Source organism: Phasianus colchicus, chromosome 22 (assembly GCF_987193195.1).
Source record: "Phasianus colchicus chromosome 22, bPhaCol1.hap1.1, whole genome shotgun sequence".
NCBI lineage: Eukaryota > Metazoa > Chordata > Aves > Galliformes > Phasianidae > Phasianus > Phasianus colchicus.
Genome location: NC_143457.1, coordinates 5,543,399 through 5,570,122, shown reverse-complemented (window position 1 = coordinate 5,570,122; position 26,724 = coordinate 5,543,399). Strand labels below are relative to the sequence as shown.

The window sequence follows — 26,724 nt, the reverse complement described above, 5'->3', positions numbered from 1 at the left end:
AGCTCTTTATACAAGTCTTGAGATCCTCCCTACAAATTTCCCTACGAAGCTACAACAAACAGTTTCAGCTACTTCATCCAGTATGGTTCACAGCACACAGGATTTGCAGTTTCAAGCTCTTCCATCTTCATTTTGTAAACCAGCTTCCCATTGAACGCATCGCATTAATTGAAGAAATAATAACCCATGCCAAAACTGTGTTTAAACTTTATTAAAAAATACATAACCAGTAGCTAAAGGTTCCAATCAGTAAAATACCAAACTTTTAAATTGCAATAGTAGAGACTTATTTCAAGTCACCTTTGTGTGTGAAATGGCACATTGGTTAGATACGCTAGAGGGCATGAAATGACCTTGTGTAGATTTCATGTGGAGCTGAGATTTAAAAAAATATTATGAATTATTCTTAAATCAGAACAGGGACAAGAGCTCTAGCTATTATGTTGGGGATAAGCAATCACATAGACACAGTGGATATCAGAGAATATAGCTGTTATCTAAACAGCTCATGGAAGTCATACATGAATTGCAGAACAGAAAGCATGTACTGTGGAGCTCTTAGGACCTCTGCTCAGTGACAGGTCTGAGCTGAGAAATGGAGGCAAGGCACTCCACTTCTAGCCTCAGTAAGTAAAGACTGGCGTGCAAATTATCTTATGTTGGAACATCAACAAAATGAGCATTTATATGAATGATGTGCCTCACTCACATGTGTGTTGTGAACCTCCCACAGTTCAAAGCAACATCAGGAATGTGAGTGAAAGCTGCAATGTCCTGTCAGCAGAACCCACTGAGTGTGAGAGGATTACTCTTGTTTTCATGAGCATACTTTGCTTTATAAGCTGTTATCAGCTGCACTGCTGTAATCCCATAGCACAAAACAAGCTAAGAAATGTGAAGACACTTTTCAAAGCAACTTCTTCTGTCTTTGTGAAACAGACCCATTATCTTACATTCCAAATGCATGCACTTGATCAGAACTTCTCAGCTATGCTTTCACTCTGTAAGAGCTGCAGTTAGGATGCTCAGGAGTCGATCCTTCCATAGGAAGAAAACACTGGGAAGAAAGGAAGAGGTAGATTAGTAAAAAACAATGCCTATCAACATTTATGTCCTCCTTTTATAAGATACAGGTAGTTTCAGACTGGTGGCTATGTAGGTCCCTTTATCCCTCTTATTTTAGACATTTACACAGCATGATAAAAAAGAATTGTATCTATTTTGTATAGAGGAGACTTCTTCCACACAGATCTGTTTTTCTGGATGGCAGCAGTTCTTGTATGGATTTAACAAATAGCGATTTTCTTCAAGGAGATATCACAATATTTGATCCAAGCTGCTGAACTTTGTCAGGCCAGTAGATTCCAAGGCTGCAGTACTGCTTGATGGCAATAAAGACCTGCCTTTTATCGTGACTATTCCTAACTATTTTCCTGGCTTGGCAAGCTCTCTACTTCATTGTGAGTCCAACAGGCCACAGACTTCTTAGTTAAGTTAACCTTTTTGAGTACTTACTTCTTTCTCTTAGTCCTTGCCCAAAGCCACGGTAGACGTGAATCAACGCCCAAAACAAAACAGATTTTATTGCAACAGAAATGCAAGAGCCAGTAATGAAAGCAGCCTCTAAAGTATAAGAATTCCCTCTGCCCCACTCTTTTATCACCTGCAGGAACATAAAGACACAACAATCAAAATCCTGGAACCCATAAAATACAATCAACCACTAAATTTCTGGAAGAAGTCATGTGATAAGTGACTATATTACAGCTTTATCTGAGAGGAGTTTTACTATGTATGCCAGTGCCCTCATTTGCTAGGCACTCTTAGATGTTGCTATGCAAAACCATAAGTAGATCCAGCTATTTTCAAATTGCTACGTTATTCTTATCCATGTTTTCATTCCTAACTGCAATACAAATGTAACCACCAAAGTCAGTGTGTGGTCCTTTTGTGCTTTTCCAAATCAAAGAGGTCTGTAGATAATTGGAAGAACCTGATTTGACTTCAGCCTTTAATGAAACCACAAGGATTGTAGCCAATGGACTTTTGTCAGTATCTGGGAGTGAAGTATGAGAAACAAAGTACTGGCTGCTAATAGCATTTGGGCCCTTCCCGTGATGGATAATCAGCTTTACCCTTTCTTCTTCCTTGCCCCTTTTCCCACATGTTGTGGGAGTTGTTGGGCTGCTCCAGTGATAAGTGCTTTATCACTATTATAGTGCCAAAAAATGCTCAACACTGAGCTTTGTTGAGCTTACAGTGTCTCCTGTTTTGCCTACATGAAGATCAGCATCTGGGATACTGTGTAAGATATTCTTTAAAATATGACTTCAGACCCTGCAGCTGGTCAAACAGTGGTACCACTTGAGACTTATTGTGAGGGAGAGGAACATTTCAGAAGAACTATGTACCTTGTGTTGGAAGATTTTCTTTCATCTTTCTCTAATCATTCCAGATACTCTGCCAGCTGCAGTGAGTTCCAGAGCCTTTCCCTTTAACTAACTAGTTCAGGAGCAATTTGACATGATTCCTATCTGGAAAATACATTCCAAAGATGCTGAACATAGCTGCTGCTCTCACTGATTCTAAAATGAGCTGCAGTGAAGGTGTATGCTCAGGAAAGAGACACCATGTTTTGCACCCAAGGATCCAGTAACAAAGCAGAAGCTTCCAGACTTGTTCCCCATTATCAAGCAAGTAAGTCTGATGGATTACCGTGTAAAGCAGGTAGATGAGAAAAACTACTTCAGGTACGTTCTGACACAGAAAAATCCACACTAGAGGCTTCAGTTCTTTTAAAATCTGTAAAATAAGACCAGATATATATAAATCCGTACATTAAACTGAAAATTCTCATTCATCTTTAAAGAAGTTGCCCCAATAATGGACCACTCCTCTTTTTGGTGTGGTTCCCAAGGATCTGAGGTCTGTACAGTCTGTGTCTGTACATCCATCTTCACAGTAATCTGGAGGACAGTTGATAATTTCACTTAACTTTGTCACAGAGGTAGAAATATTGAAGATAGTGTCATCCCATCTGTATGTTCCACAGATGTGAAGGACTGAAAATAAAACTATGTCCCTCAAAAAGGAGTAATGATAGCTTGAGGTGGTTCACCTTCACACTCAGGGGACAGACACAGATCTGTATTAAACCTAGTTATTGTTGGTGTTCTCATTTTCTATTGGGCTCCATTCTAGATCCCTTCCACTTAGCAATATTATGCAGAAAGGGATCGCTGTGACTTCCTAGCTTGTGATTACTGCTCGAGAGCAGGAACTTCTAGATTCACAAGTTGATTATCCTTGATAGCATAGCTGTTAGCTTCATACTTACTGCGATGATGCTAACGGTCACTTTCAGGCAAGCCCAGAGAATCCCTGTTGCTGAAATGATGTTATGTAGAAGGGTGATCTCATGGAGGCTTATCAGCAGAATACACAAGCAGAGCTGAAAGAGAAGAGGCAAAGATTTGCTAAAATTTTTAGTGTGAGACTGTCTATCTCACCAAAATACTTGACACCAAAAAACAGCTGGAAAATTACCATTATCAGGCTAATCTTACCTAGCAGGTAACATACAGACAGAATTGCTTTAGGAAGTTCTCAGTTCAGTTCAGCTAGCTGTAATTCTAAGATATTCTCAACAGGATGAAAAAATGGAACCTGGGGGAAGAGTTCTATACCTGTGCCTGAAGATCAAAGGTCAGCATGGAAAAACAGAGATTCAGCATGAAGTATTGTGACTGTAGGCTTTCTAGAGCACCACCCACTCGAAAGGCCATCATGCTTTGACTCTGAATAAGGATGATGGCACAGATGACATCAAAGGAGCCAACCAAGAGGATGAGAATGAAGCGGGCCTGATGAGAAAGAGAAATAAACATGTGACTGGTCATGCTGAAACAGTGATAGTTTCTATCTTTAAATCTTCTAACTGGAAATGAAGGAATAAAAGGGTAAGAAGAACTGAGCTACCTATTAATAGCATTTAAAATAAATAACAGTTTAACATGACAGTTTGCCACACCATTAAGTGGCAGAAAGCATAGCTTGATCAAGCATTTGATGCAACCACTTGGTAGTAAGTGTAAATTCACATTAGTTATTTTGGCCTACGTTACCCTTAACACTCAAGACAGCTGAAGTGTAAAATGTCCTTCATAGTTATATTGATATGAAGATGTTTAAACTAGTAAGCATTATTCTGGCTCAGAAATTGTGTTCAGGAAGAAGAGATACAGTAATCAGTTACTTTTATAGTACTAAAACCTCCTTAACAGTGCATCTTGTAGACCGGATTTTGCTTGTTTACTTGTTTATTCTTGCTTAATATATAAAGTGAAAGCTAGGACACATACCTCAGTGTAATTTGCATCTCTAATGCCTGTTCCTTATTGACTGTCAACTCTGTTTGCTGTGGACATTTAACTAATTGTATAATTGATCAGCAGTTGAAGAGGAAAATTCTGCGTTGCTGTAATCTCCCTATCTTGACTGTAATCTCTTCCATCAAAAAATATTTTTTAGATGACTACAGGGAAGAAGGAATTTCCTCACATTTGTGATAAGTATGCAAACATGAAAGGGAAGGACTTCTAGAGAAGCACGGCAGGGGAAAGTTGAACTACTAAAGTTAGTAACACAGTACATTCCTTCTTTACATTTTGTTATGGAAGATAAACAAATAATCTGGATGGGCAGTACCTGCCTTAACACTATCTTTTTGTTTCCTTGCAGCAGGTTATTGCTCTTAAAAACACAGTGTTGCATTTGTGGATGTTATGAGTTGCTAGTGACTGCGTCCTTGCATACAGACCATTTGTGTGACTTTGGGCCAGTTATTTTATGGGTGAAAATCTGATGCAGGGTAGGTAAACTGATGGCAACACATTCTGCAGTAATTCTGTGTAAGTAATATTATTTGATATTGATGTTACTTTCAGGTACTTGCATAAAGAAACCCATAGAACTGTACAGAGGAACAGATTTGTCATTGTGGAGATGTGCAATTTGTTATTTGGTGGTAGGAATAATTTGGCCTGATTTTCTGTTTTCAGTGCCCTTACCATAAGTGCCTTGCCTTTCTAAGATTTTTACATCCAAGATTTAGAGTAAAGCAAAGTTAATTAAAACCAGGGGACTAACCAGGAGTTTTGGCTTTTGCTCAGCAGGGAGAACTGTGAAATTGATAATGGATCGAAACATCACTAGCAGGATGGAAAGAACAAAGACAATGAGCTCTTGGCGGTTCTCCTGCAGGATTCCTCTAGTGACATAGTACACACAGAACACTGGGAAGGAGAAGGAAAAGTCAGTTAGCAAGTGAGCACAGAGTGCACGTGGTGCTATTTTTCAGTACACTTGATCCAGATGACAAAGTGGAAGTATCAAGATTGTGCAACTTAGAATCCTTAATCAAAAGCATATCTTCATTCTTACCAAGGAGCCTGCATCCGATTGTTCAGATGCTGTGAGTACTCTCTCCTGTGTGTACCATACAAAAAATGAAATAATTCATTGGGCTTTTAAATCACTTCTGAATTAATGATTTGAAAATAGCAACTATCCAAACTAACCAGCAGCTGTGGTATCTTTTATTGGTTTAGAACTATACTGTTGAACAGTATATTCAAATGAAATTAAGTAACATTATTTTATTAAAGAACTGAAATTACATAATCCTTCCAGTGACAGTAATTCCAGTGACCAGTAAGGAAGGTACTGCTCACACACATACCTCCACAGGATTGTTTTCATGGCTCTGGCCCACTGCACGTGGTTTAAAACACCAAACTATAGTCCAGAAAGGAACTGATTCAGGAGAGTTCTGAGGTGATGTTTTTATGGAATACAACAAGCTACATACCTTAGTATTCTATTCTGCAACGACCACACACATAAGGAAGAGGCTTTCCTTGCACAAACACAGGCTGTTCCTATCTAGGTCACTCCTGCAAACATTTGCTCACTCTTACCATGGACAACGTAACAGTTTTTTTCTGTTTTCCCAGAGTTGTACTTCCTGGACTCAGCACATCAGATCAGATAATGCAGCCCTGTTAGCGTGGGACGTGGGTCATAAATGTTTTCAAAGTAACATAATAACTTCAGTTGCTCTAAACAAACTTTAAGGTAAGTTTACTTCCTTTTGTGCTATTATTAAAGTAACTGAGATGAAAAAAATGGTCAGCAAATCAAAGAATGAATCACGTGATTTGGTTTTTTGTGTGCTTGTGACCTCAGGAAGACCTGAAAGATGTCAGACAGTATTTCCTTGTTTTATAAGTTCAGCTGCTAAAACAGAAGTCTGTACAAATAGTTTGGAAACAAACATTTTCCTGACCACTGTTTGCAGAGATGGCACAGGAACATTTCTGAGACAAATAAAAAGTTTTCAAAAAGTAAAGGTTTAACAAATTAAATCAAACCTCTTGGAAATAGCTTTCTAGTGGTCTGTTTGTGACCTAAACCTCTGTGCTCATTGCATTCCTCAGTTACTACTTTGGCACTGCTTTGTTTTAAAGCACGGTGGGTATGTTTCTTACCAACTCCAACTAACTGTATAAGAGAAATGGTGAAATCTTCCTCAGTCTGTCGAACGAGCGTCTCTATGGTCAGCCCTATAACACTGAGCAGAGACAAAATAGTCACGCAGAAGTAGATCTTCACAGGAAATGACAGCTCTGAACAAGGCTTGATCTGTAAAGGAAGAGAATTTTTAAACTTGTAATGCTGTTTGACCTGTTTGCTGTCCCTAAGAAATGCATTAAAACAAATGAGTTGATGGACAACCAGGGTTTCCCTGGGAAAAGGGAAGAGAAACATTTTACAATAGAACTGAAACTGCAAAAGTGCTGAGGGAGGGAAAACTCCAACTTCCTCTGATAAGTGATCTCAGCCTCGATTTTTCGGGTTCATCCCTGCAAACTGTATTCTGCTCTAATTTCATCTCCTAGAATCAAATCTGGCAACACCCAGATATAAGCCTATCAAAGCAGTAATGTTCAGCAAGTAACCTCCTGGGGACCCACACTGCTAAGATTTTTACTTTTAGAAGATCATAGAGAAACAGTCACACTTGAAAGCAGACAAAAGATTTGAATGAGATGTTTTTTTCTGTGCAGCCTGTGCATCCCCGAGAGAGATGAACTGCTGGTGAATGGCACCACGCTCAGAACAGCTTGGATTTCCCTTGGCAGTGACACATGGCCCTGGAGAGTCACCTGGAGGCAGAGGTCAGCTATGGCACTGTTACTGAGCTACCGTCTTACATTAGTCACAATGCTGCTGTACAAAACATCCTTATACACAAAGTTTTCCATGCACTGCATTGAAAACACGGCTTAATTTAAGCAAAACCAAGTAACTAAAAGTAATCGAGAAAGTGCTGCTTGCTTTGGAGCGAGGCTGGTGTTCAGTCATTTGGGGGCAGTGCCTGTTTAGTACCGGGCTTGCTCTGCAGCCATAAACACACGGCAGCAGGTATGAAAAGCAGCCAAGGAATGAGCTCCAGCGAAAGCACACGCGAAGAAACCACGGGTACCCCTGGGGCCTCGGTAGCTGCCAAATGACTGTAATTAACACCGCGACCGCAGGCTGAGCGGGATGCGCTTCTCCTGCGGGAAGGGCCTGACCGCGAGGGACCGCCCGGCTACTCACGGGGCCGCAGGGCGTGGGGACGAGCTCCCGGTGCCGCGGGGTGAGGTTGGGCAGCGCGGGGCCGCTGTAGGGAGAGAGAAACAAGGCGGCGTCACGGCGGGGCGCAAGCACAGCCGCACCGCTCCGCACCCGTAGCCGCACCGCTACCTCTCCTCGGCGGGCTCCATCCCGGCCGCGCCGCCCTCCGCTAACGGCAGCTACATGGCTGCGGCGGCTCAGCCGCGCCGGGCAGCGCCCGCCCTTCCGGGGCGGCGGGACGTCACTTCCCGCACGGCGCGGGGCGGCTGGGCACGGCTGGGTGCCGGGCTCTATGCGGGGCCGTCCCTCGGCCCGCTCCCGCCCGCAGCTTTGGGCGGCGGCCGCCCGGGCTGTGCCGCACGCGGGAGGGCGGCTCGGTACGGCGGGCGGAGCGCTGCTGGCCGGCCGGCTGTCAGCGCAGCCTCCTTCCCTTTCGTTCCGAGCCCTCCGGGATAAGGGCGGGCGGGAGGGAAGCGGGAGGCGGCGGCTGCTGCTGCTGCTGCCTGCGAGGGGCGGCCGCGGGGGTCGCGAGGGGCGGGCGGAGTGCCGCTGGCGTGCGGGAAAACGTTCGGCTATTTTTGAGCGTTTTTCTTCGTGCGGGAGACGTTAGAAGCTCTGAGATGGTGTTTGCGGTCTGTACGCGTCTTTGTGCTTTGTTGTCGTTCAGTGAAATAACATTGGCTGCTCGCTCGGATGCTGAGCTGCCGAGGGCACGTGGGCGTGTCTGCATCCCGGCCTCTCTTCATTGCCCGGCTAAGCTCGGTTTCACAAGTGACCTCTTCTAGCTGCTCGCGTTTTTTGTGGCTACCACCAAAAGAAGACATCCATCTTTATGCACAGACAAAGCCGCGGTTCTTCCCACCTCTCCTTCCTAACGCCTTGTCTTTCTGCCAGATGCTGGTCATGCTGAAGCCCCGAGCTCTGCCTGTCCAACGAACGCTAACAGGGGCTGCTGGGTGACGTGTAACAGCGATGGGCAGAATGTGCTCCACTGCTGACAGCACAGCGAGAGCTTCTGACTAACAGGTACCTGCACTGAGGTCAGTGCACTGCCAAGGAGTTCTGCATCCAAACACGTGGCTGTGTGCCACGCCAGCATCTCTGGTGCTGGAAATGTTATCTTTTATGTTCGCAATAAATTGTGTCCAGGCATAGTATGTGTAACTTTAAAAAAAGAAAAAGGTGATATTTCCTCTCATTAGGTTATATTTCCTCGCATTACTGCATTTTTCCTTGTCACTGTATGTGTTATCTTTAAATAATTTTAGCCTTTCAGTTCGAAGGGAAGACTTGGGCTGTATTAAACAATTAGCTGCTACTCGTCAGTCAAAATTTGATACTCTCAAAGTTTATGCTCCCAATTTTTTCACCTTTAGCACAACACTTTTTTTTTTTTTTCTCATTGGCAATGTAGTTTAAAATGAGAGAAGATAGAAGGAAGAGTTTAAAATGCACTGCATGCTGTTCATTCTTGTGAGCTGGAAGATTCCATGTTGTGTGTAATCCAACAGAAACAGTCTACCAGCTACTGCCACGTTTTCATCTATTGGTAAACATCAGCTGCTGGTTGCTCTTATGGGAGGAGGATTGAATTACTTCCAGATGGAGAGTTCTTTCAGCCAATTTAAAGCTTTCCAGCTGATGTAAGACAGCAGGTCAGTAATTCAGAGGTGTGGTTTTCTTCTTATTGCTGTTCTGCTTCTTACCACTAGTGGAATTGGTGATGTTAAATACGATAATGTGCACCCCGGTGCTGCCCAACGTGGGGATTTTGTTGGGCTTAATTGTTTTTGTTTTTAATTGATCAATGTAAATAGAAAAAAATAATAGCAAAGTTTTGGTAATTAACCGTTTTGAATGTATAGTAATTTTTGTGTTGTTTGTTTCTCGTGAAAGCTTGAAAGAGGAGAAATCAAGGATCAGGTTGTTGGAACAAATCCACTAAGAGCGTATTTTTTAATGTGGGCTGGTTTTGTTTTATGTGGGGTAAATGTGAATATATGGTTGAGCACAAATGTGCAGAAGTGTTGTACCTCAATGTCACACTGGCATGATTTCCTGCTAAAATGGAAAGGGACAAGGTGATGGGGTGGAAATGTTCCCTGTGTGGCTGTAATAAGAGAAATAGCGTACACTAGGAATGGAAAACTTCAGTGTACAGTAGGATATGGCAATGAATGACACAATGTATTTAACTCTTTGAACATCTTTGTATCAAACATTGCAAAATCATGAAGAAAATAACGGATGCTGTTCATATGTTAGCAAAATCAGGGCAGGTGCATTAGCTCTTGTTAGAACCCTGCTATTTTTGCTTGCCGTTAATTATTTCCTGTACTGCCATTCTTTGATTCACTGTGGTATTACAGTCTTATTTCAGAGAGCCTTACTAAGCTGTCCAGTGATCAGCTTCCCCCAGTAATTGCTTTTTAACCATGTAAGGCCTTCCATACTGCCTATCCAGCAAATGTGCTTTTAGATTTGTCAGCACTCATTTCTTCTACTGCTTCTTTATCTAGGAGCAAAAGATGACTCATCATTTTATAATCATCTGATTAATTCTGATTGCTTTTGCTCATAAAACACAGTCTGCAAAATAGAAAGCACTTAATTCTGGTCATATGTTTTAATAATGCAGTTAAGCTTCTCAGGTTCTCTTTCTTTCTTTGGACATTGTTAGCATTATGATGCCAAAGATTGTTTAACTTGAGAAAAGTAAAGGTCATTGGCATGTTAGCAGTACAAAATACATTCTGAAAGAGAGGGTAGTGAGGTCTTTTTTATCTTTCAGAATGAATGTGATATTTTTGTAGTATTAGGGATTGATGTGCACTGCTATATTTGGTTTTCTTTCTTTTTTTTTTTCATTCTTAGGTAGAAAAAGAATGGAATAGAACACATGAAGAGGCATCTAAAGTTGATTTTCATACAGGATGTTATTTGGAGGACCAAATACACTTTTGAAGACCACTGGATATGAAAGATTAATCACATGATATTTTTCTTCCCTCCACGTACTGTTCCCTACGAAGTCAGTGTTGCTTTGTGTTAAGGACAGACAGTTTTGTTCTGTCAGTATGTCGACTGTGACAAGTGCTGAGACGCCGGAGGAACCTAATCCTCCTCTCCTTGAAGAAAAGCCAAAGGGAAAATCACTATTTAATTTGGGTTCGCTCTTTGCTAACAGGAGTGAAAAATTTGTAATTGCTAGGAGTGATAGCGTGCCAGAAGAGAACGTTCTGAAAATAACTATCACAGAGACTACGGTCATTGAGTCAGACTTGGGCATCTGGAACTCTCATGCTCTCATCTACCTCACTTTGTGGTTTTTCTTCAGCTTTTGCACTCTTTTTCTTAACAAATACATCCTTTCCTTACTGGAAGGAGAGCCCAGCATGCTAGGTAACCCTGCTTTTCTTTTATGCTTCAATTCCAGTAAAATATTTGATTATATCAGATCCTTGCATGTAAAGTTCCCTTCAGCTGAACAATTTGCTTTCTCAGAAGGACCGAGTTAGGAGATGTGGGGGTGGATCTTGGGGCTGAGAACCTGTGTGTGTGATCACAGCCTGCCCTTCCCTCCTCTCATCTATCCACATGGTGAAGGACAGGAGCTGTAAGAGTGTTTTGAGAACAAAAAATGTAATTAAATGTTCACTTTTCTGTGCCAAAGGGCAGTGTGGGCTCTTGAAAAATATAATAAAATTGAGTCATTTGTTGATAGTCTCTAGTGCTGATTAACTTGTTTGATTAACAGTTTTTATGTAAAAATGCAGAAGCTGCCCTCTGTGACATCTGCTATTCACTGGGCTTATTTTTCCTTATTTGTTTTAATAAGAAAACAAAAAAGCATTTTATCTGTGGACTGAGCTATTTGATTTATTCTGCTGCCTTGCTGGTAGCTGTAAAAGTAAAGAGCTGTTGTGAAAATTCATCAAGTCTAGCGTCACTACAGACCAGTTTGTTTACAAAATTCTCTCATGCTGCTTAATATGTGGTGTTCCCATCATCACCTGATGTTTTTTCCCATCTCTTTAGGTGCTGTTCAAATGCTTTCAACCACCTTTATTGGCTGTATAAAAATGTTTGTTCCATGCTGCTTGTACCAGCACAAAACACGCATCTCTTACCCACCCAATTTCATCATGATAATGCTGTTTGTTGGACTGATGAGGTAAACCTTTAATTAGAGTTCTATCCTATTGGCTCATTGCATTTTTCTGGTCTGAAGCACTGTTTTTATGCTCTCTTCCTTCTCTTTCTTGCTTTCATAGAGTGCAGCTGTTAAAGCTGTGTTTTATCTTCTGTTTAACTTGTGTTTTTCAATTTCAGATTTGCAACAGTGGTCCTAGGGCTCGTCAGCTTGAAAAATGTGGCAGTTTCATTTGCAGAGACAGTTAAAAGTTCCGCACCTATTTTTACTGTTATCATGTCTCGGATGATATTAGGGGAATACACTGGTGAGTACTTCAGTGTTTAAATTTCCTTTTAAAAATATTTGTTTTGTGTAATACTGTCACTTGTTGGGCTGTGGGCAGGGGGATGTCACTGAAGTATGGCAGACAGTTTCAAGCAGCTGGAAAAGTCATTCTGGTAGAACAGTAAATCTGATCAAATTATTTTTCCTTCAAAATAAAGAAGTTGTGGTGAAACTAAAACTTAAAGCTCTATTATCTCATGTACGGCATTAGGAGTATAGTGACTGAACTCGTTAATTTGTTGTTTCTTTTCATTTGCAGGATTGCTGGTTAATCTCTCTCTCATTCCAGTTATGGGTGGGCTAGCTCTGTGTACAGCTACTGAAATCAGTTTCAACATTCTAGGTTTCTCGGCAGCTTTATCTACTAATATAATGGACTGGTAAGTCATAGCAGCTGTTCTGTGTGTGGAATAAAGGAGTTATGTTTCTTGATAGATTGAATAAAATCATTGCCTGTAGTTATTTCTGCCTTTGGAACTAGGAAAATAAAAAGTTTTTTATTTCGATATTTCCATACACAATAAACTAAGTCAAGTGATTGTGGATTTGTCTTTCTTTTTGCTGTGAGTTTTCGTAAACATTGTGTTTTTATTTCTTTACCAGTTTGCAGAATGTCTTTTCCAAAAAATTACTCAGTGGAGATAAATACAGATTTTCGTAAGTATTTCAAACATTTCAGGTTGGTTTATGGATTGACCTTAGGCTGCATAAGAAAACCATGCATTTGTGATTATATTGGACTAAGCTGCTGTGAACATCATCAGCTCAGTAAATGTGAATTTTACTGCAGGATTTTACAGCTGGTTTGGGTCTTGAAAACTTTGGCCTTTTATCTGCAGTTTGTCTTGGCCAACGCAGAACACAATGCAATGTTGTCTGCAAAGCTTGGTAATGGCTTTTTTGTTAGCACTTCTTGATGTCTATCAATACTGTGATGAGGTTTTTATGTAAATCTGATGCAGCTTTCTTCAGCCCTGTGAAATAAGGAACTCTTAACCATTTTTGTTTGTCTTTTTGTAGGGCCCCAGAGCTTCAGTTCTATACAAGCGCTGCTGCAGTGGTTATGCTTATTCCAGCTTGGATATTTTTCATGGTAATTTGAATTTGCTAATGCAAATTTATGTTTTACTTGTGAGCTTTGCTTTTAATTCGCCCCATTTTACTTGAATCACTTCATCACCAGAGCTTTATCTTTTGTTTGCACAAGCTGGAGAAACACTAAAAGCAATAGTTTAGCAGAGATGTGAGATGGCAGCTGACCCAGAAAGCCTGAGTTTATTTCCAAGTTTTAGAGAGAAATTATTTTGTCTGTCTACATAAATGCATTTAAAATTTTAGTTAAAGACTTGAACAACAAATCTTAAGAATTTGCTGACTTTTTGCCAATATTCATGTGGCATGCTGGAGTACAAACTCTGAAAGCAAAATTGAGCTGAAGTAAGTCTAATGTGCATTCTGACATTTCATTGCCATGCAGTGTTTGAAAAGATCTCACTGGCAGTCTGAATGCAGTCAGATAAAAGAGAGTTTCTTCATCTTTTGGGGGGAAAATTTGGAGGACATGGATGTCCTGTATGTTTCAGATCTTGTTATGCTGATATTTAAATGTAAAACTAATACCTGGTTATGATAATAATGGCTAGGTTGGTTTTTAGACTTGGTTATGAGCTAAACTCTTAAGAGCCTCTGTTTTGCATTTAGGATGTTCCAGTGATTGGGAAAAGTGGAAGGAGTTTTAGCTACAACCAAGATGTAGTTGTACTTCTCTTAATAGATGGAGTCTTGTTCCACCTGCAAAGTGTTACAGCCTATGCTCTGATGGGAAAAATTTCTCCTGTGACTTTCAGGTAAAACTTTATTTCTGTGTCAGGAACACTTATGTTTTTTTTTTCTTATGCAATATTTCTGCTTAGAAACTAAGTAGTAAGGGCACTGTGCAAAGAAATAAGTAAATGCACAGACGTATGAAATGTTAGAACTAATTTTTTCACATCCACATCATGAAAAGCTTTTGGAGTACTTGCTCGTAGTGTGAGAAAAGCAGCATTTGGCACGTGCTGTTGAAGCTGTGGAACAGGTGCTGACATTTGTTTTGGTGATAATAAGGTGTTTAGGTGATAATAACCTATATATAGCTAATTGCAGTACAGAAAATGATCAGTCAGCTCTGTACAACTGTTTCTGAGGCATGACACCAGCACGACGAGCTACTCTTTCTGTAATACTTGTGTCTTTTGAAGATGGCTCCTCTTTTGTTGTCAGTTATGGGCAGCTTCGTTAGGCTTCTGCACAATTCTCGTGCAGTGATGAATACATGAACAGTAACAACACACCCAGAAATGGCAGTTATGTTGGTGGTGTTCTGTTGATATTGTCTGAGTGTCTGTTTTAGATAAAAATGAATTGCTAATGCTGTTCTGCATGCTTAAAAATAACAAAGAAACCAAACTCTGAGGTGACTTACTAAGTCTAAATTAAAATGTCTTTGAAGATATTAGTACCAATATACAAGCAGTGTGGCTACAGGATTGGCTGAACTAGGAAAAGTGGAACCTGATTGGTATTTAAAAAGCAAGCAAAAGAGAGATCCCCCTAAATGAAGACATGATTGTGTGTAGGATACGGGAGAGCTTTCTTTAGCCTTAACTTCTGAAATTCCTTTCCAGTGTTGCCAGTACTGTGAAGCACGCACTGTCAATCTGGCTAAGTATTATTGTGTTTGGTAACAAAATCACAAGCCTCTCAGCCATTGGGACTGTTCTAGTGACGGTGGGAGTTCTGCTTTATAACAAGGCAAAGCAGCATCAGCAGGAAACCATACACAGCCTGGCAGCTGCAGCCCCACAGCCTGCACCAAGTACAGCTGAAGATACTGAGCCACTGATTGCCAAGGATTTGAAACCATATGATTGATACGGCCACTTATTCTTACAACATAGTGCAACTCAAAGGGACTCTTCCCAGAAGTGATTGTTTCTGCAACTGTTGACGCTGATGTGGTTCCTTTGAGTTTCACAGCAAGTCAGGCCTGGGACTTGAAGCAGAGAGAGAATGATGACGAGAACCCAGGAAGCCTTGATTTTCAGAGAAACTGAAACAGCAGAGGGCCTGGTGTTATTTAATGTGGTGAACGTGGGCTTTTTGATCTCTTGACTGCGAAAAAACCACACAAGCCTATATTAGAGAAAGAACTTTGGTGTCTTGTAGGAAAATTACTACTTCCTCCTTGCCCAAGAAAACAATGTGAAAACTTTGGCCCGTCACTGTATTTGGCTTTCTTGCAGTGGAATGAAATTTCAAAGTGTTAGTTACTGTATGGTGCATCCTCCATTATCTGTTTGTGTTGCAGAGCTGGAAGAAGGAACCCCTCCCTTCCCCCAGCTCATGTCTCAGCAAATGGCTTATTTTGGTAAAGCCCTCGTTGAAGTAAACTACAGACATGAGTCCATGTCTCAAAGCACAATGAGCCACTATTTCCAACTACAAAACTAGCAGTAGATAGTCTTCTTTTTTTTTTTCTGAAACTCAAAAGGGAAATATTTCATCCTGGTTATGTATTTACAGTATTGAAATGCAAATGCACAGACAGTTGCACTGTGTAAACAGTGCTGAAGTACATATTTGCAGTTGCTTGCAGATTATCACCAAAATCTGTGATTTTGGTGTGATAAGTCAGGATATCTGTATTTCTATCAGAAACCATTTTAATATCTGAATTTCCTGCATTTTGTTATGTATTTTTTAACGAGGAAGTGAGCTTTTATTTTGTAGCATTGTTTGTAGGACTGCAACAAAAATACTGCCTTTCAGAAACTCAGGGTTATTACCCTATGTACAAAGTATTTCTGACATTTCCAGTTATGTAAGGAATGTTGGGGGTATCTGACAAAGCTGGAAGGGGACCATGAGCTGAGGCTAATCTGAGAATTCTTCCTTTTTTGGAGAAGTTACATTTCATGGCTGACGGAGGTTAAAAGCCAACTTCTTGCCTTCCCTTTAAGGAAACCTGAAATTTTATTCATTCGTTTTTGCAAGTAGAGCACATGTATCTACAGAACCCATCACGTGGGCTTTTTGATAACAAAATTAACAAAATGAGCTGATTTTTAATAATTTCCTGTTTTGAAAGAGTGTAGCTTGGTGTTAAAAGCCTGCATTTAAGTGTTCTTTAGGGTAAAATACAATTTCTAATAGGAAGTTGCATGGGGAGTTCTTAGGACATTTCAGCTCCTGCTCACGCTTCCTATGTGAGGTATTCCATTAGCATGAATTCCTGTGGAAGGCAAACGTGTCCCCAGGGCAGGCTGTGTGGGGGAGCCTGGCCTCAGGTTCAGTTTGAGCAGCAGCTGCCTGGTGTTGCCTGGCAGTACTTCAGGTTTACCCCTGGCTGTGGATATTTGCTTTGAGCAGAAGGGAAATGTCCATTTTTCATCATTGTGTGATGTCTGTTCTGTTGTGTGGGTTTTTTGGTTGTTTTTGTTTTTGTTTTTTTTTTTGGTGCGTTGTCACTGCTCATATTGCTTGTAAAAAAAAAAAAAAAAAAAATGTGGTCTGTGAAATGGAGATCTGTCTTTCAGGTTTTTCTTTATGCTTTTCAAGAATCTGTGCATTTGGCAGAAAACATTGTTTTGCAGCACGTTTTTACTCTTGTGGGAGGGCAGAGATGTAAGTGGCTTTCTGCTTGTCTAACAGCCTTCATGCAGTGCCCTCCACCACCACAGCTTTGCCTTTGGAAGCTGGCAGACTTTGCATTTCCTATTAATGGAGAACATCTGTGGAGCCACACAGCTGGGAAGGACTTTGGAACTGTAACTCCTGCCTGTGGTTATTAGCAGCAGCTGGAGCCCACCTGTTGTGGCAGCGTGACAGCTTAGTTGTGCTGGGGTTGTTTGCACTGTGCTTTCCTTGTGTGCTTCTCAGTGCAGGCTCTTTGGTTTCTGTTTTTACCAGACTAGGCTCTTGTTCCAGCTGTTCTTAGCATTTCCTCCTATGGAACCAACAAGGACCACTCTGTTCCATGCTGAGCATTCCTTGCAGCCTTATGCCTGAGCTGTCTGCCCTTTAAATGCTTTTTGCATTGGAAGTCCTGGAAAATTCCTCTCCAGAAGCACCTGTATGAGAGCCTATAAATCCCACCCATCATCCAAAAGGAGCAGCCTGCTTTGCACAGCACTTCGGGGCTGCCTGGGTTAAGAAGCAAGCCCTGAGTTTGTGAAACTTCAAAACCAGCTCTCTAATTCTCATCCCTCATTGGAAACAGTGCAAACTTCACCTTTCCAGGAACAAGACACTATCCACGTAGTGGGAGGCACCCACAGTCACAACGCACTGCTTTGTTGGACGGACGTGCAGCTCTGCCCCGGCACATCACACAGTGCCTGAATACCTCATTAACACTGCTAATAATTGCGATAACTACAGGTTTGACACGCAGCCCTGTGGGGCTCAGCGCTGAGCAAACTTCACTTCGGAGCTTTGCTTCTCACGTCCAGCCGGCAGCACTGGCTGACAAAATAACAAAACGGCTCGCTGTGGCTGTCGCTGTTCTATGCACCGCTAAGGCCGGGCCGTAGGACCGCCGCGCTGCCGGCAACGGGGCGCGGATCCGCACGGCGACTGCCGGCAACGGCTCGGCTCCGCCCCGCGGCGCTGTGCGCGTGACGTCATCAGCCGGCGGCGGAAGTGACGCTGCGTGCGGCGCTGCCCGTCGGTGTCCGGTCGCGACGGCGGTGAGCGGGCCGGCAGGGCGCGGTGCGGGGCGGGGGGAGGCCGGGGCCGGGCGGCGGTGCGGGGCTGCGGGCGTCTGGTTGAGGCGGGGCCGGGCGGGGCGCTGCGTGCGCGATCCGTTCGCGATCCGTTCGCGATCCGTTCGCGGGGAAGGAGTTGTTGCGGCGCGTTGATTGGAGCAGGAAGCGCCGCGTTTCCGTAACGTCTCTTTTTTTTGTTTGTTTGTTTGTTTTTCTTTTTTTTTTTTTATTTCTTCTTCTTCTTTTTTTTTTTTTTTTCCAGAGCTGCTTTTTTTCTTTTTTTTTTTTTTTTAAATGGTTTTTGGAACTCCAATGGGTGATGAAAAGGATTCTTGGAAAGTGAAAACCTTGGATGAAATCCTTCAGGAAAAGAAACGCAGGAAGGAGCAAGAGGAGAAAGCAGAGATAAAGCGCATGAAAAACGTGAGTGCCCGGCTGGGGCGGCGCTGCTCAGTGCTGCTGTGCCTGAACGAGCCTGGTTTGGTTTACCTGCCTGCCTTTTGTGTGTTCCTGTCCCAGTCGGATGATAGGGATTCAAAGCGGGATTCTCTTGAAGAGGGGGAGCTGAGAGATCACCGCATGGAGATCACGATCCGCAATTCGCCGTACCGCAGGGAGGACTCCATGGAGGACAGGTATTGCTCACGGTGTGATGCTCCCTGAGTGCACCTCAGGGGTTAAAAACCCTGAGCTGAGTGTTCTGAAGCACTACAGGGGAAAGCAGAACTTTCTGAGGTGTTTGATGTTCCCTCCTGGCTGTGCCAGGTGCTGGGCAGCTGTTGGTTCAGGCATAGCAGTGCATTCTGTGCCAGTTTTGGCCACTCCACAGTAACGTAATATTTTGGTTAAGGTACTGCTAAAGCACGACTCGGTGATCTTTGTAACATAGCCTTAAGCTTTAGTTCAGGGGTATTGTGGAAAATAGGAAAATGAGTGTTGGTTTTTTTTTTTTCAAAAGGGATAAAAGAGAAAGTAGCATTCAATCTGTTAAATCATAGAATCACAAGGTTGGAAACAGTTTCCAACCTGTAAGATCATCCAGTCCAACCATTTTCCCACTACCATTGCTACCACAAGCACTAAACCATACCTCCTAGCTCCTCATCCAGATGCCTCTTGAACACTGCCAGGGACGGTGACTCCACCACCTCCCTGTGCAGCCATTCCAGTGCCTGACTACTCTCTGAGAGAAAAAGTTTTTCCTTATGTCTAACCTAAACCTCCTCTGGTTCAACTTGCGGCTGTTTCCTTGGGTTCTGTTTGTTGCCTGGGAGAAGAGGCCGGTGCGTTTAACCTCCCTGAGCTTATCAGTTTATGTCTTTATTGTAGAGGAGAAGAAGATGATTCATTGGCTATAAAACCACCACAGCAAATGTCACGGAAAGAAAAAACCCATCATAGAAAAGATGAGAAGAGGAAAGAGAAACGGAGACACCGCAGTCATTCAGCAGAAGGTGGTGTTGCACCTTGTTCACACTTCTGATAGCTTCCCAAAGTTGCACTGAATGGGCACTATATAGAAAAATAAGAATTGCAGACCAGAGAAAACATATCAGATGGATATGATAAAATAAGTGAAATTTGCTTTCTTTTTTTTCTCTTTAATTGAGTCTAGTGCCCTTTTAAGAGTGATAGATGCATGTCTGTACTTGAGAGGACAGCAGCTACTCTGGGACAGGGACACAGAGTCTGCTTTTAATCTTGGAACTCTGTGATGCTTCACTGCGGCCTCACAGTGTCACGGAGACGAGCTGTGGTATTTGTAGCTGATTGGAAAAGAACAAATACCATTTCCATGTAACTAAGGGAGCACAAAGTCTAGAAACATCCACTTTGTCTTCCTGTTACTTACAGTCTTCTTTCTGACTTAATACAAACGTTTGTGTGAGCTCTTACAGTTACTTGTTTAATGCCCTTTCAGATCAGGATGTTTCCATCAAGGAAAGAATGGAGAGCATAGGAATATGCTGTCATAGGTGTTGTCCTTTCTACTTTTTTAAAAACAGGAGTGCAGAATATTATGAATGGTAACTCCAAAATTCATTTTTGCCTGTTCAGGGAAGCATGCCAGAGTGAAGGAGAAAGAACGGGAACATGAGCGTAGGAAGAGGCATAGAGAAGAGCAGGATAAAGCCCGACGTGAGTGGGAAAGGCAGAAACGGAGAGAAATGGCGAGGGAGCATTCCAGGAGGGAGAGGTACATCGTTCTTGGCAATGAAATTGAATGGCCCTGTTCTTGGCTACAGAAAAACAGTTCTCTTTTACTTTGTAAGTTTAATTTGCACTGAACTGCAACGTAACAGAAGATAACCAATTATTTTCTAGAGATCGCCTGGAGCAACTTGAGAGAGAACGAGAGAGAAAAATCAGAGAGCAGCAGAAAGAACAAAGGGAGCAAAAAGAGCGTGAAAGGAGAGCTGAAGAAAGGCGTAAGGAACGGGAAGCCAGAAGAGAAGGTGATTATTGGTGTTTAAATGCTGTTTGGATTTGCTGTCTGCTATGGTGGTAGAATGGGAGTAGAGAAAGCTTTTTCACTTAGGTCAATGCCAGAACTTAAAAAAATAAAAATAATAAAATAGGGTGGGATGTCTATCTGGGAAAGAAATCTTTGAAGTAGTTCTACGCAGGGTCGGATGCCAGGAGTGTGCTGGCTTCTGGGCTAGTCGGTAAGTCTTTGTTTGCCAGGCTTCCTTCAGAAACAAGATCTGTGTCATTGCTGTAGTCTTTGTATGTGTGTGCGTGTGTGTGTCGTGATTGCAGTTGCTTTTGGACTCCTTGGTTGAATCTAACCCAATCTGGTAGAGACTGAAGTCTCAATGCAAGCATATTAAAGTTCTGGGAAATAAATGGCATGGGGCTGGGGATAGATGGTGTAAGTATTCCAACTGTGGATGAGGCTGATCGCTTGCCATCTGGGTTCAGATCATTGTTGTTTAAAGTGCCTCTGTTTGTCCCGGCTGTCAGAGGTAAAAATCAGACCCAGCATCTGTGCTCAATTACAAAGATTGCTCAAGAGTAGCAGAAGACGTTCTATTTATTGCTGTTCTTTCTAGTTCTAGTTATGCTGAACAGCTCATTTTTGTGCTTGATATTTACACTGGTTTTGGTCTCAATTAATCTAGCCTTCCGTTTTAGCTCTCTATTGCTCTGAATGTTCTGTCAGCTTCTTCTAACCCTTAGCTGTTTTTACTTCTTCATGCATCTCCCTGGTTTGTCCACTTCTCTCTTGCCTTAACACTGTAGGTTTGGGTTGTATGCTGTGTGTAGCACAGGGGGCATCTTGCATCTGCTTGCTAAGTATGGCAGCACCTTTCTCTGTTTGGTCCAAACCCACATAGCATTGCTATGAGGGAAATCACAGTTCTTTGCTCTCCTAGATGCAGTTAGGTTCTGCTTTCACCCCTCCCCATTACCATTTGTTCTGTAAGGACAAAGGAAAAAATATGCAGAGCAGGTGGTTGTGGTAGACTGAAGTATTCTAATTAGGGCAGGGACATTTAACGATTTTTGTTTTGGTTTTGTTTTCACTAGTTTCTGCACACCATAGAACAGTGAGGGAAGAATATGGAGACAAAGTGAAAATGAGACCCTGGAGTCGCAGCCCATTACGACAGCAGAGAGACAAGCCTGAGCAAGCAGATAGCAGGAAACCAGGTAGCATTTGCCACCTCAGTGTCTTTGCCTGGGGGCTAGAGCTGTTCTGGGGTAGAGTTTAATTTTTAGTATTAAACATTTACATCCCTGGAACCATATTGAAAGTATTGTCTGCTTCAGCCGTGGTGGCATAATTCTGGAATTGTTGAGAGGGGTGGCACATGCACTGTTACTAAAGCAATGCTGGTTTTATTTCTTTGCAGATTGAAAAGGGATTGTTTGTACTAACTCCAGTTGGCTTTGTTCTTAGGAAATAAGCTACCTTAAAAGGCCACCTTACAAGGAACTATGTAGTTTAAATGTTACTAATTGTTGTATTGTAGAAGAAAAGCAGTGCTTAAGGCAGTGTTCCAATTAGATGGTGACTTTTGTTTTCTAAGATAGAAAATGGTCCTTTCCATGCAGAGAAGGTCCCAACTGTGGGTGGAGAGCCCGTGCAATTGGCATAAAAATGTCATTGGTTAAAGAAGAAAAGCTCTGTGTCTGCTTTGTTAATGTTTGTAGCTGTGAAAATTGTTGTAACCCCTTGAGGTAATGCACAGTGCAATCAGCTGAGATTCCAGGCAGAGGCAGGCAGTGATCCTTTGACCTTATGGTCTGATCAATCAACATTTATTTGCATATGCTGTTTCACAATGATGGACTGCAGTAGAAACACTGATTGCAAGCACTGTGTGAGTGTACATTAGTGGGACTCTGTGTTGTGGTCATGTTTGTTATCATGTTACACTTGTCTTTTTTAATACATTTCTTGTAGAGAGGTGTGGGCACATGTCATATTTGAAATTAAAAAGTCAGCATTGCACGTTTTTGGCTGTTGATCTGGTACCGTTGCAGGGAAACTGTTTGGCTTTTGAGCAGGCTGTGAAATGTTTTGGTTGCTCAGAGTGTATATATGTATATGAACATTCAGCACCAATTTAGTAGCTAGAGAATGAAGATATCTGGGCAATCAGGCTTAAAAATAGAAATGAAATTCAGTTGGCACCTTGGTTTTGATTCTTATGGTCTCAACAGTGAAAGAAGAGAAACCAGAAGAAAGAGACCCTCTTTCAGACTTGCAAGACATCAGTGACAGTGAGAGGAAAACAAGCTCAGCTGAGTCTTCATCAGGTAATTAAATGCAGTGTAGCAGATACTCATTGTACAGATGTCTGTTGAGGAAACAGTTATTAGATAGCATATCTCATACCATGTGTTACTGTTCCTCAGCAGAGTCTGGGTCGGGCTCAGAAGAAGAGGAAGAAGAGTCGAGCAGTGAAGGATCCGAGGAAGAGGGAGAAGAAGAGGAGGAGGAGGAGGAGGAGACAGGGAGCAATTCTGAGGAGGTGTCAGAGCAATCAGCTGGTGAGTAACAAAACACAGGTCCCAGTGTGGGCCGGTGGGGTCTTCTGGCTTTTCTTTGTTTCTCATTCTGTGTTGTTTTATTTGAATGTTTTCCTTTTTTCCTAGTCTAGGATAGGCTGAGACCTCACAGGTCAAGATAACTAAAAAGAAAAAAACAAGTACAAGTCATATTCTATCCTTTTATATAGAGGTAATACCAATTATTTGTCTAAGACGCCGGATTAGAAAACTGAAAGCCCTGTTTGTCTTCGTAAGTAGTGTAACACTAACAGTTTAAATATTTCTGTGTTGCACAGTAACAAGTACTCTGTAGAGAACACTCTGCGTGGGGGTGGTGAAATACAAATATCTCTGCTATTTTGAATAGTTTCAGTTGCAAATACCAGATTTTTTTTATCACGCTCGTTACAAATATTTGAACATAATAATACTTTTGAAAAAGGGTTAGTTAAAAAATCTGAGAGCCATTCCTATAATTATTTAGTGAAGAAAAAGTCACAACAGGCTGCTCTGGCTGGGTGTATTTCTTTAAAATGAAGCAGAATGATCAGGCACACATTCAGTAGTCTCCCAACCAGTACTGTTGAGTTTGAAGAAGCTTTTGTTTTCCAAATGATACAGCAAATGTGATGTCACTAAACTAAACAGTGGTGTAAAAGGCATGATGAATGAGGAAGGTGTTTGGACAGTGGTCTGTGTTGCAAGGAACTACAGAAGGGTTGAGTTGATTCAGCTGAACTTGATTCTGTCTTGCAGAAGAGGTGAGCGAAGAAGAAATGAGTGAAGAGGAAGAACGAGAGAATGGAAACCACATCCCAGTTGGTACAATGCAAATACTGAATATATCAATTGACTCTATTTTTGCAGTCAGATCTAGTTCTGAAAGTGTTTCAGATCTGTTTAAAATCTCTTTGTTGGTGCAGTTTTGCCATCATTCTAAGGCACTGTGCGTTTCACAGCTTAGAGCCGTTATGTCAAAATCAGAACTCTGTTTCAGGGTCTATATGTAGGAATGAGATCCCAGTCTAACGAGGAAATATTTCCTTCTTTCTTACTTTGGGCATTGCCAAAAAAGCTTTACAATTAGAAGGAGACATACTAGGTCACTTTTTTTTTCATTCTCTTAGTGTAAAGACTTATTTTTCTGACATGCTGTGTTCATCTGAAAATTATACATGCCTGACAGTAACCTGGGGTTATCATCTCCACAAAGAGGAGAAATTAGGCTTCTTTTTATTGGTCTTTAAGTTGCATATCTTCTATCTCATTGTCCAATGCTGAACTTAACTCTGTTCCAAAGGACTCCCTCTTTCCATGTCTGATTCTGACTTTTAAAGTTACAGAGTCGAGGTTTGATCGCGATTCAGCGGGCAGTGAGATTGAGGAAGAGGAGGTGGGAGAGGGCAGCCCTCAGTCCAACGCGATGACAGAAGGAGACTATGTTCCTGACTCACCTGCTTCTTCCCCTATTGAACTGAAACAGGAGCTTCCTAAATATCTTCCTGCACTTCAGGTAGGGGATCACTGAAAGGATGCTTGGAAATGTTACATGCAAATGGGTTTCATTAAAATGGGAAACGTGTTCGCAGTAGCATTTATGCATGAGTTGATGGGCTGAATGTGTCTTGTTGATTCATTATTGCAAAGTACACACTTGTGTGTGAAATATATACTTCTCTTGGTTAATTGTAACTGTTCCTGTGAAATTGCTTAGGTTTTTCTTACATCTTGTTAAACAAATGATTGTAGTGCTCCTGCAAACATGTGAGGAGTGAATTTTCTCTCTCTGTTTTCTCAGGGGTGTCGTAGTGTGGAGGAGTTTCAGTGTTTGAACAGGATTGAAGAGGGAACATACGGTGTGGTGTACAGAGCAAAAGACAAAAAGACTGGTTTGTATTATCTGCATGGTATTAACTAAGTATTATGTCATAAGTGTCATCTAGTGTGAGAAATGTTTCACTCAGGATGTATGTTACTGTGACAGCTATTGTCACTCATGGGGATTGGTATGAATTTTGGAAGCTGTGATTTGGAAAACTTACTTTATTTGCATGTTCTGGAAACTGTGGAATCAGCCCTCTGCACTGCCCTAATTATTTTGCTGTTTTGAAGGCTCAGGTGGCATGCGTGCATGTGGCATGCATGCATCTGGGGTGTTGTGCATTTCTGCAGACTATTCTGTTGCTTTATAAATTCCAGCAAACTTAGTAACTTTACAGGAAATGCAGGAGATCTGGGGTAGAGTGAGAAGTACAGCTTGGGTTTCTTGTCACACGGATTGCATTTTAAACACAAAACTGATGTCTGTTCTGGATCAGCCTTCTGCCTTAAGAAAGGGGAAAACTGTAATAATTTTTCTTCTAGCCAGTTCTGTCATGTGTATAGATTGAGATCTGCAGTTGTATGCAAACTGTGGTTCTGCATCTCACATTAATGAACAAAATCTCTGAAATGCTTTGTTTCTTTTCAGGAATAATGTATGCTTTTTAATAGGATATGGATTTTGACATAAGCGTTTTGCTTGCAGCTATTTGAGTTCAGAATTAATTTCTCTATTGGTCATGACACTGTAGAACTGCTTAACTTGATTTCAGTTGCTGGTCCATTAGGCAATTATTTCTGGTTTGTGATTTGCTGTGGATTGGTTGGTTGGTTTGAAGTGTGTGCCACTAGGTGCCCCTCTAAGCACAGCCACTGGTGAGAGACTTCATAAAAGCAGTGTTTGTGTGCCATGAGGGTATACAGCACTATGTTGCTGTGGAAGAAATTTCATATACAAGTGGATTTATATTTTTAAAACTCAAAATTCTTCTTATCTGGTCTGTAATGATACATGTCTGTGGAAGTGACTGCATTTCCTAGGAAGAGTGCAGGAGCCAACACCAGGTCTCTTGTGTGTCCATGCTCAAGTGGAAGAAATACTTGGTTGGATGATGTAGCAGAAATGGTGACATTAATGCAGCTTTCCTGTTCCCTTGGAAAAAAATAATGTGAGATACAATCTGTTCTTTTGGCTGTGACCTCAGTTTCCCCCTCAGTGTTGCCATCACTAGTGATATGTTACTGTCCAGCAAGCTGGTTGCTGTGACAGAGAGTGGAGGCACAGTAAATTAAATATCTGCAATTTTAAATAGAGGTGGCAGATGGTGAAGAGAGCTTGTGACAAGAACTGTGTTCCAGAGCAGACTTAGACAGCAGTAATGGTTATTCTCAGGTCTAGCTGACAAGCTGTGATGTTGGCAGTGGGGTTAAATTCTGGTTGTCTCTGTTTCTGTTTGTTTTAGAATTATGTGACCTTTTGATCTCCTCTGGGGTGGTTTTTCTGACATCACTCATTTACTGGATAGCTGCCATCAGCTCCTTTTTCTCTTCTTCATCTTCCTTGAGGCCCGCCCTGAGGCTGATATGGCCATTATATTAACATGCAGAAGCAGATGTATTGAAATAATTTGCTTGGGTAACATTTTGAGTAGCACTTTGGTTTTCAGTTGGGTCTTTAAGGAAGGGTGAACTGTATGTGAAATGTTTCCATCCCATCTCCCAAACTAAGGGGCTGAAATTGGTGTCGAATAAGCTTTATCTGTAGTGTCTTTCCAGGTGAGTTATGTCAGGATACACTAAAACCCCTGATGCAGCTTTTGAATTGTTATTGTGGGTTTTCTTATCTTTCCTTAAATTTGGCAATCTTTTTTTGGTTTGCTTTGGTTTTCACTCTGTTAATGCAGGCTGATTCTGCTGATGTCTCAAGTAATGGTTTTCATTCAAATACATTAAAATAGTAAAAGTACACTGGGAGACCTCTTGACATGTATTTTA

At 41.7% G+C, this 26,724-nt stretch overlaps 3 protein-coding genes across 14 annotated transcripts in view; 2 read left to right on the top strand and 1 right to left on the bottom strand.

The window, feature by feature from the left end:
- Positions 1–195: 195 nt before the first annotated feature.
- On the bottom strand, positions 196–7,961 carry LOC116242621 (uncharacterized). The gene is made up of 9 exons (XM_031613468.2): positions 7,810–7,961; positions 7,663–7,726; positions 6,549–6,702; positions 5,149–5,294; positions 3,687–3,863; positions 3,338–3,451; positions 2,716–2,802; positions 1,516–1,663; positions 196–1,057 (listed from the first exon to the last, which is right to left on the bottom strand). The coding sequence occupies exons 1-9, from the start codon at positions 7,827–7,829 to the stop codon at positions 1,026–1,028; spliced, it is 942 nt and encodes a 313-aa protein (XP_031469328.1). The 5' UTR covers positions 7,830–7,961; the 3' UTR covers positions 196–1,025.
- SLC35E2B (solute carrier family 35 member E2B) lies at positions 5,302–15,088 on the top strand. 5 transcript variants are annotated; one of them, XM_090123165.1, is made up of 13 exons: positions 5,302–5,473; positions 6,015–6,135; positions 7,128–7,238; positions 8,575–8,706; positions 9,095–9,335; positions 10,555–11,082; positions 11,719–11,854; positions 12,013–12,140; positions 12,420–12,540; positions 12,764–12,817; positions 13,181–13,253; positions 13,862–14,007; positions 14,827–15,088. In XM_090123165.1, the coding sequence occupies exons 6-13, from the start codon at positions 10,758–10,760 to the stop codon at positions 15,071–15,073; spliced, it is 1,230 nt and encodes a 409-aa protein (XP_089979291.1). In that variant the 5' UTR covers positions 5,302–5,473; positions 6,015–6,135; positions 7,128–7,238; positions 8,575–8,706; positions 9,095–9,335; positions 10,555–10,757; the 3' UTR covers positions 15,074–15,088. The 5 variants fall into 5 exon arrangements, with proteins under 5 accessions (XP_089979291.1, XP_031469322.1, XP_031469319.1 ...); XM_031613462.2 differs by lacking the exons at positions 5,302–5,473; positions 6,015–6,135; positions 7,128–7,238 and adding an exon at positions 7,944–8,057 and having other exon boundaries at positions 9,192–9,335; XM_031613459.2 differs by lacking the exons at positions 5,302–5,473; positions 6,015–6,135; positions 7,128–7,238 and adding an exon at positions 7,944–8,057.
- Positions 15,089–18,190: 3,102 nt separating this feature from the next.
- Positions 18,191–26,724, top strand: part of CDK11B (cyclin dependent kinase 11B) — a 42,722-nt gene continuing 34,188 nt past the window's right edge. For 2 of the 8 annotated variants that reach the window (XR_016459430.1, XM_031613452.2), the window contains exons 1-11: positions 18,191–18,330; positions 18,427–18,542; positions 19,237–19,361; positions 19,966–20,104; positions 20,233–20,363; positions 21,439–21,561; positions 22,579–22,674; positions 22,774–22,908; positions 23,665–23,730; positions 24,246–24,421; positions 24,707–24,797. Coding sequence is in view for 7 of the 8 variants with exons in the window: in XM_031613452.2 (XP_031469312.1) it covers positions 18,202–18,330; positions 18,427–18,542; positions 19,237–19,361; positions 19,966–20,104; positions 20,233–20,363; positions 21,439–21,561; positions 22,579–22,674; positions 22,774–22,908; positions 23,665–23,730; positions 24,246–24,421; positions 24,707–24,797 (1,327 nt within the window). In the remaining variant the exon portion in view is untranslated. The remainder of the gene's footprint in view (positions 18,331–18,426; positions 18,543–19,236; positions 19,362–19,965; positions 20,105–20,232; positions 20,364–21,438; positions 21,562–22,578; positions 22,675–22,773; positions 22,909–23,664; positions 23,731–24,245; positions 24,422–24,706; positions 24,798–26,724) is intronic. The other 6 variants (XM_090123155.1, XM_031613453.2, XM_031613455.2 and 3 more) reach the window with 6 other exon arrangements.

What these genes read in the sequence shown, in the direction of transcription:
- LOC116242621 (XM_031613468.2), bottom strand. Translation starts at nt 7,829, where the DNA reads ATGGAGCCCGCCGAGGAGAG. An exon ending in CCTTTGATCTTCAGGCACAG is followed by an intron (nt 3,452 to 3,686) that starts GTATAGAACTCT and finishes CTTCTCTTTCAG; the next exon opens with CTCTGCTTGTGTATTCTGCT. An exon ending in TCATCTACCTGCTTTACACG is followed by an intron (nt 1,664 to 2,715) that starts GTAATCCATCAG and finishes ATGTTCCTGCAG; the next exon opens with GTGATAAAAGAGTGGGGCAG.
- SLC35E2B (XM_090123165.1), top strand. Translation starts at nt 10,758, where the DNA reads ATGTCGACTGTGACAAGTGCTGAGACGCCGGAGGAACCTAATCCTCCT. An exon ending in CAGCTTGGATATTTTTCATG is followed by an intron (nt 13,254 to 13,861) that starts GTAATTTGAATT and finishes TTTTGCATTTAG; the next exon opens with GATGTTCCAGTGATTGGGAA. An exon ending in ATTTCTCCTGTGACTTTCAG is followed by an intron (nt 14,008 to 14,826) that starts GTAAAACTTTAT and finishes ATTCCTTTCCAG; the next exon opens with TGTTGCCAGTACTGTGAAGC.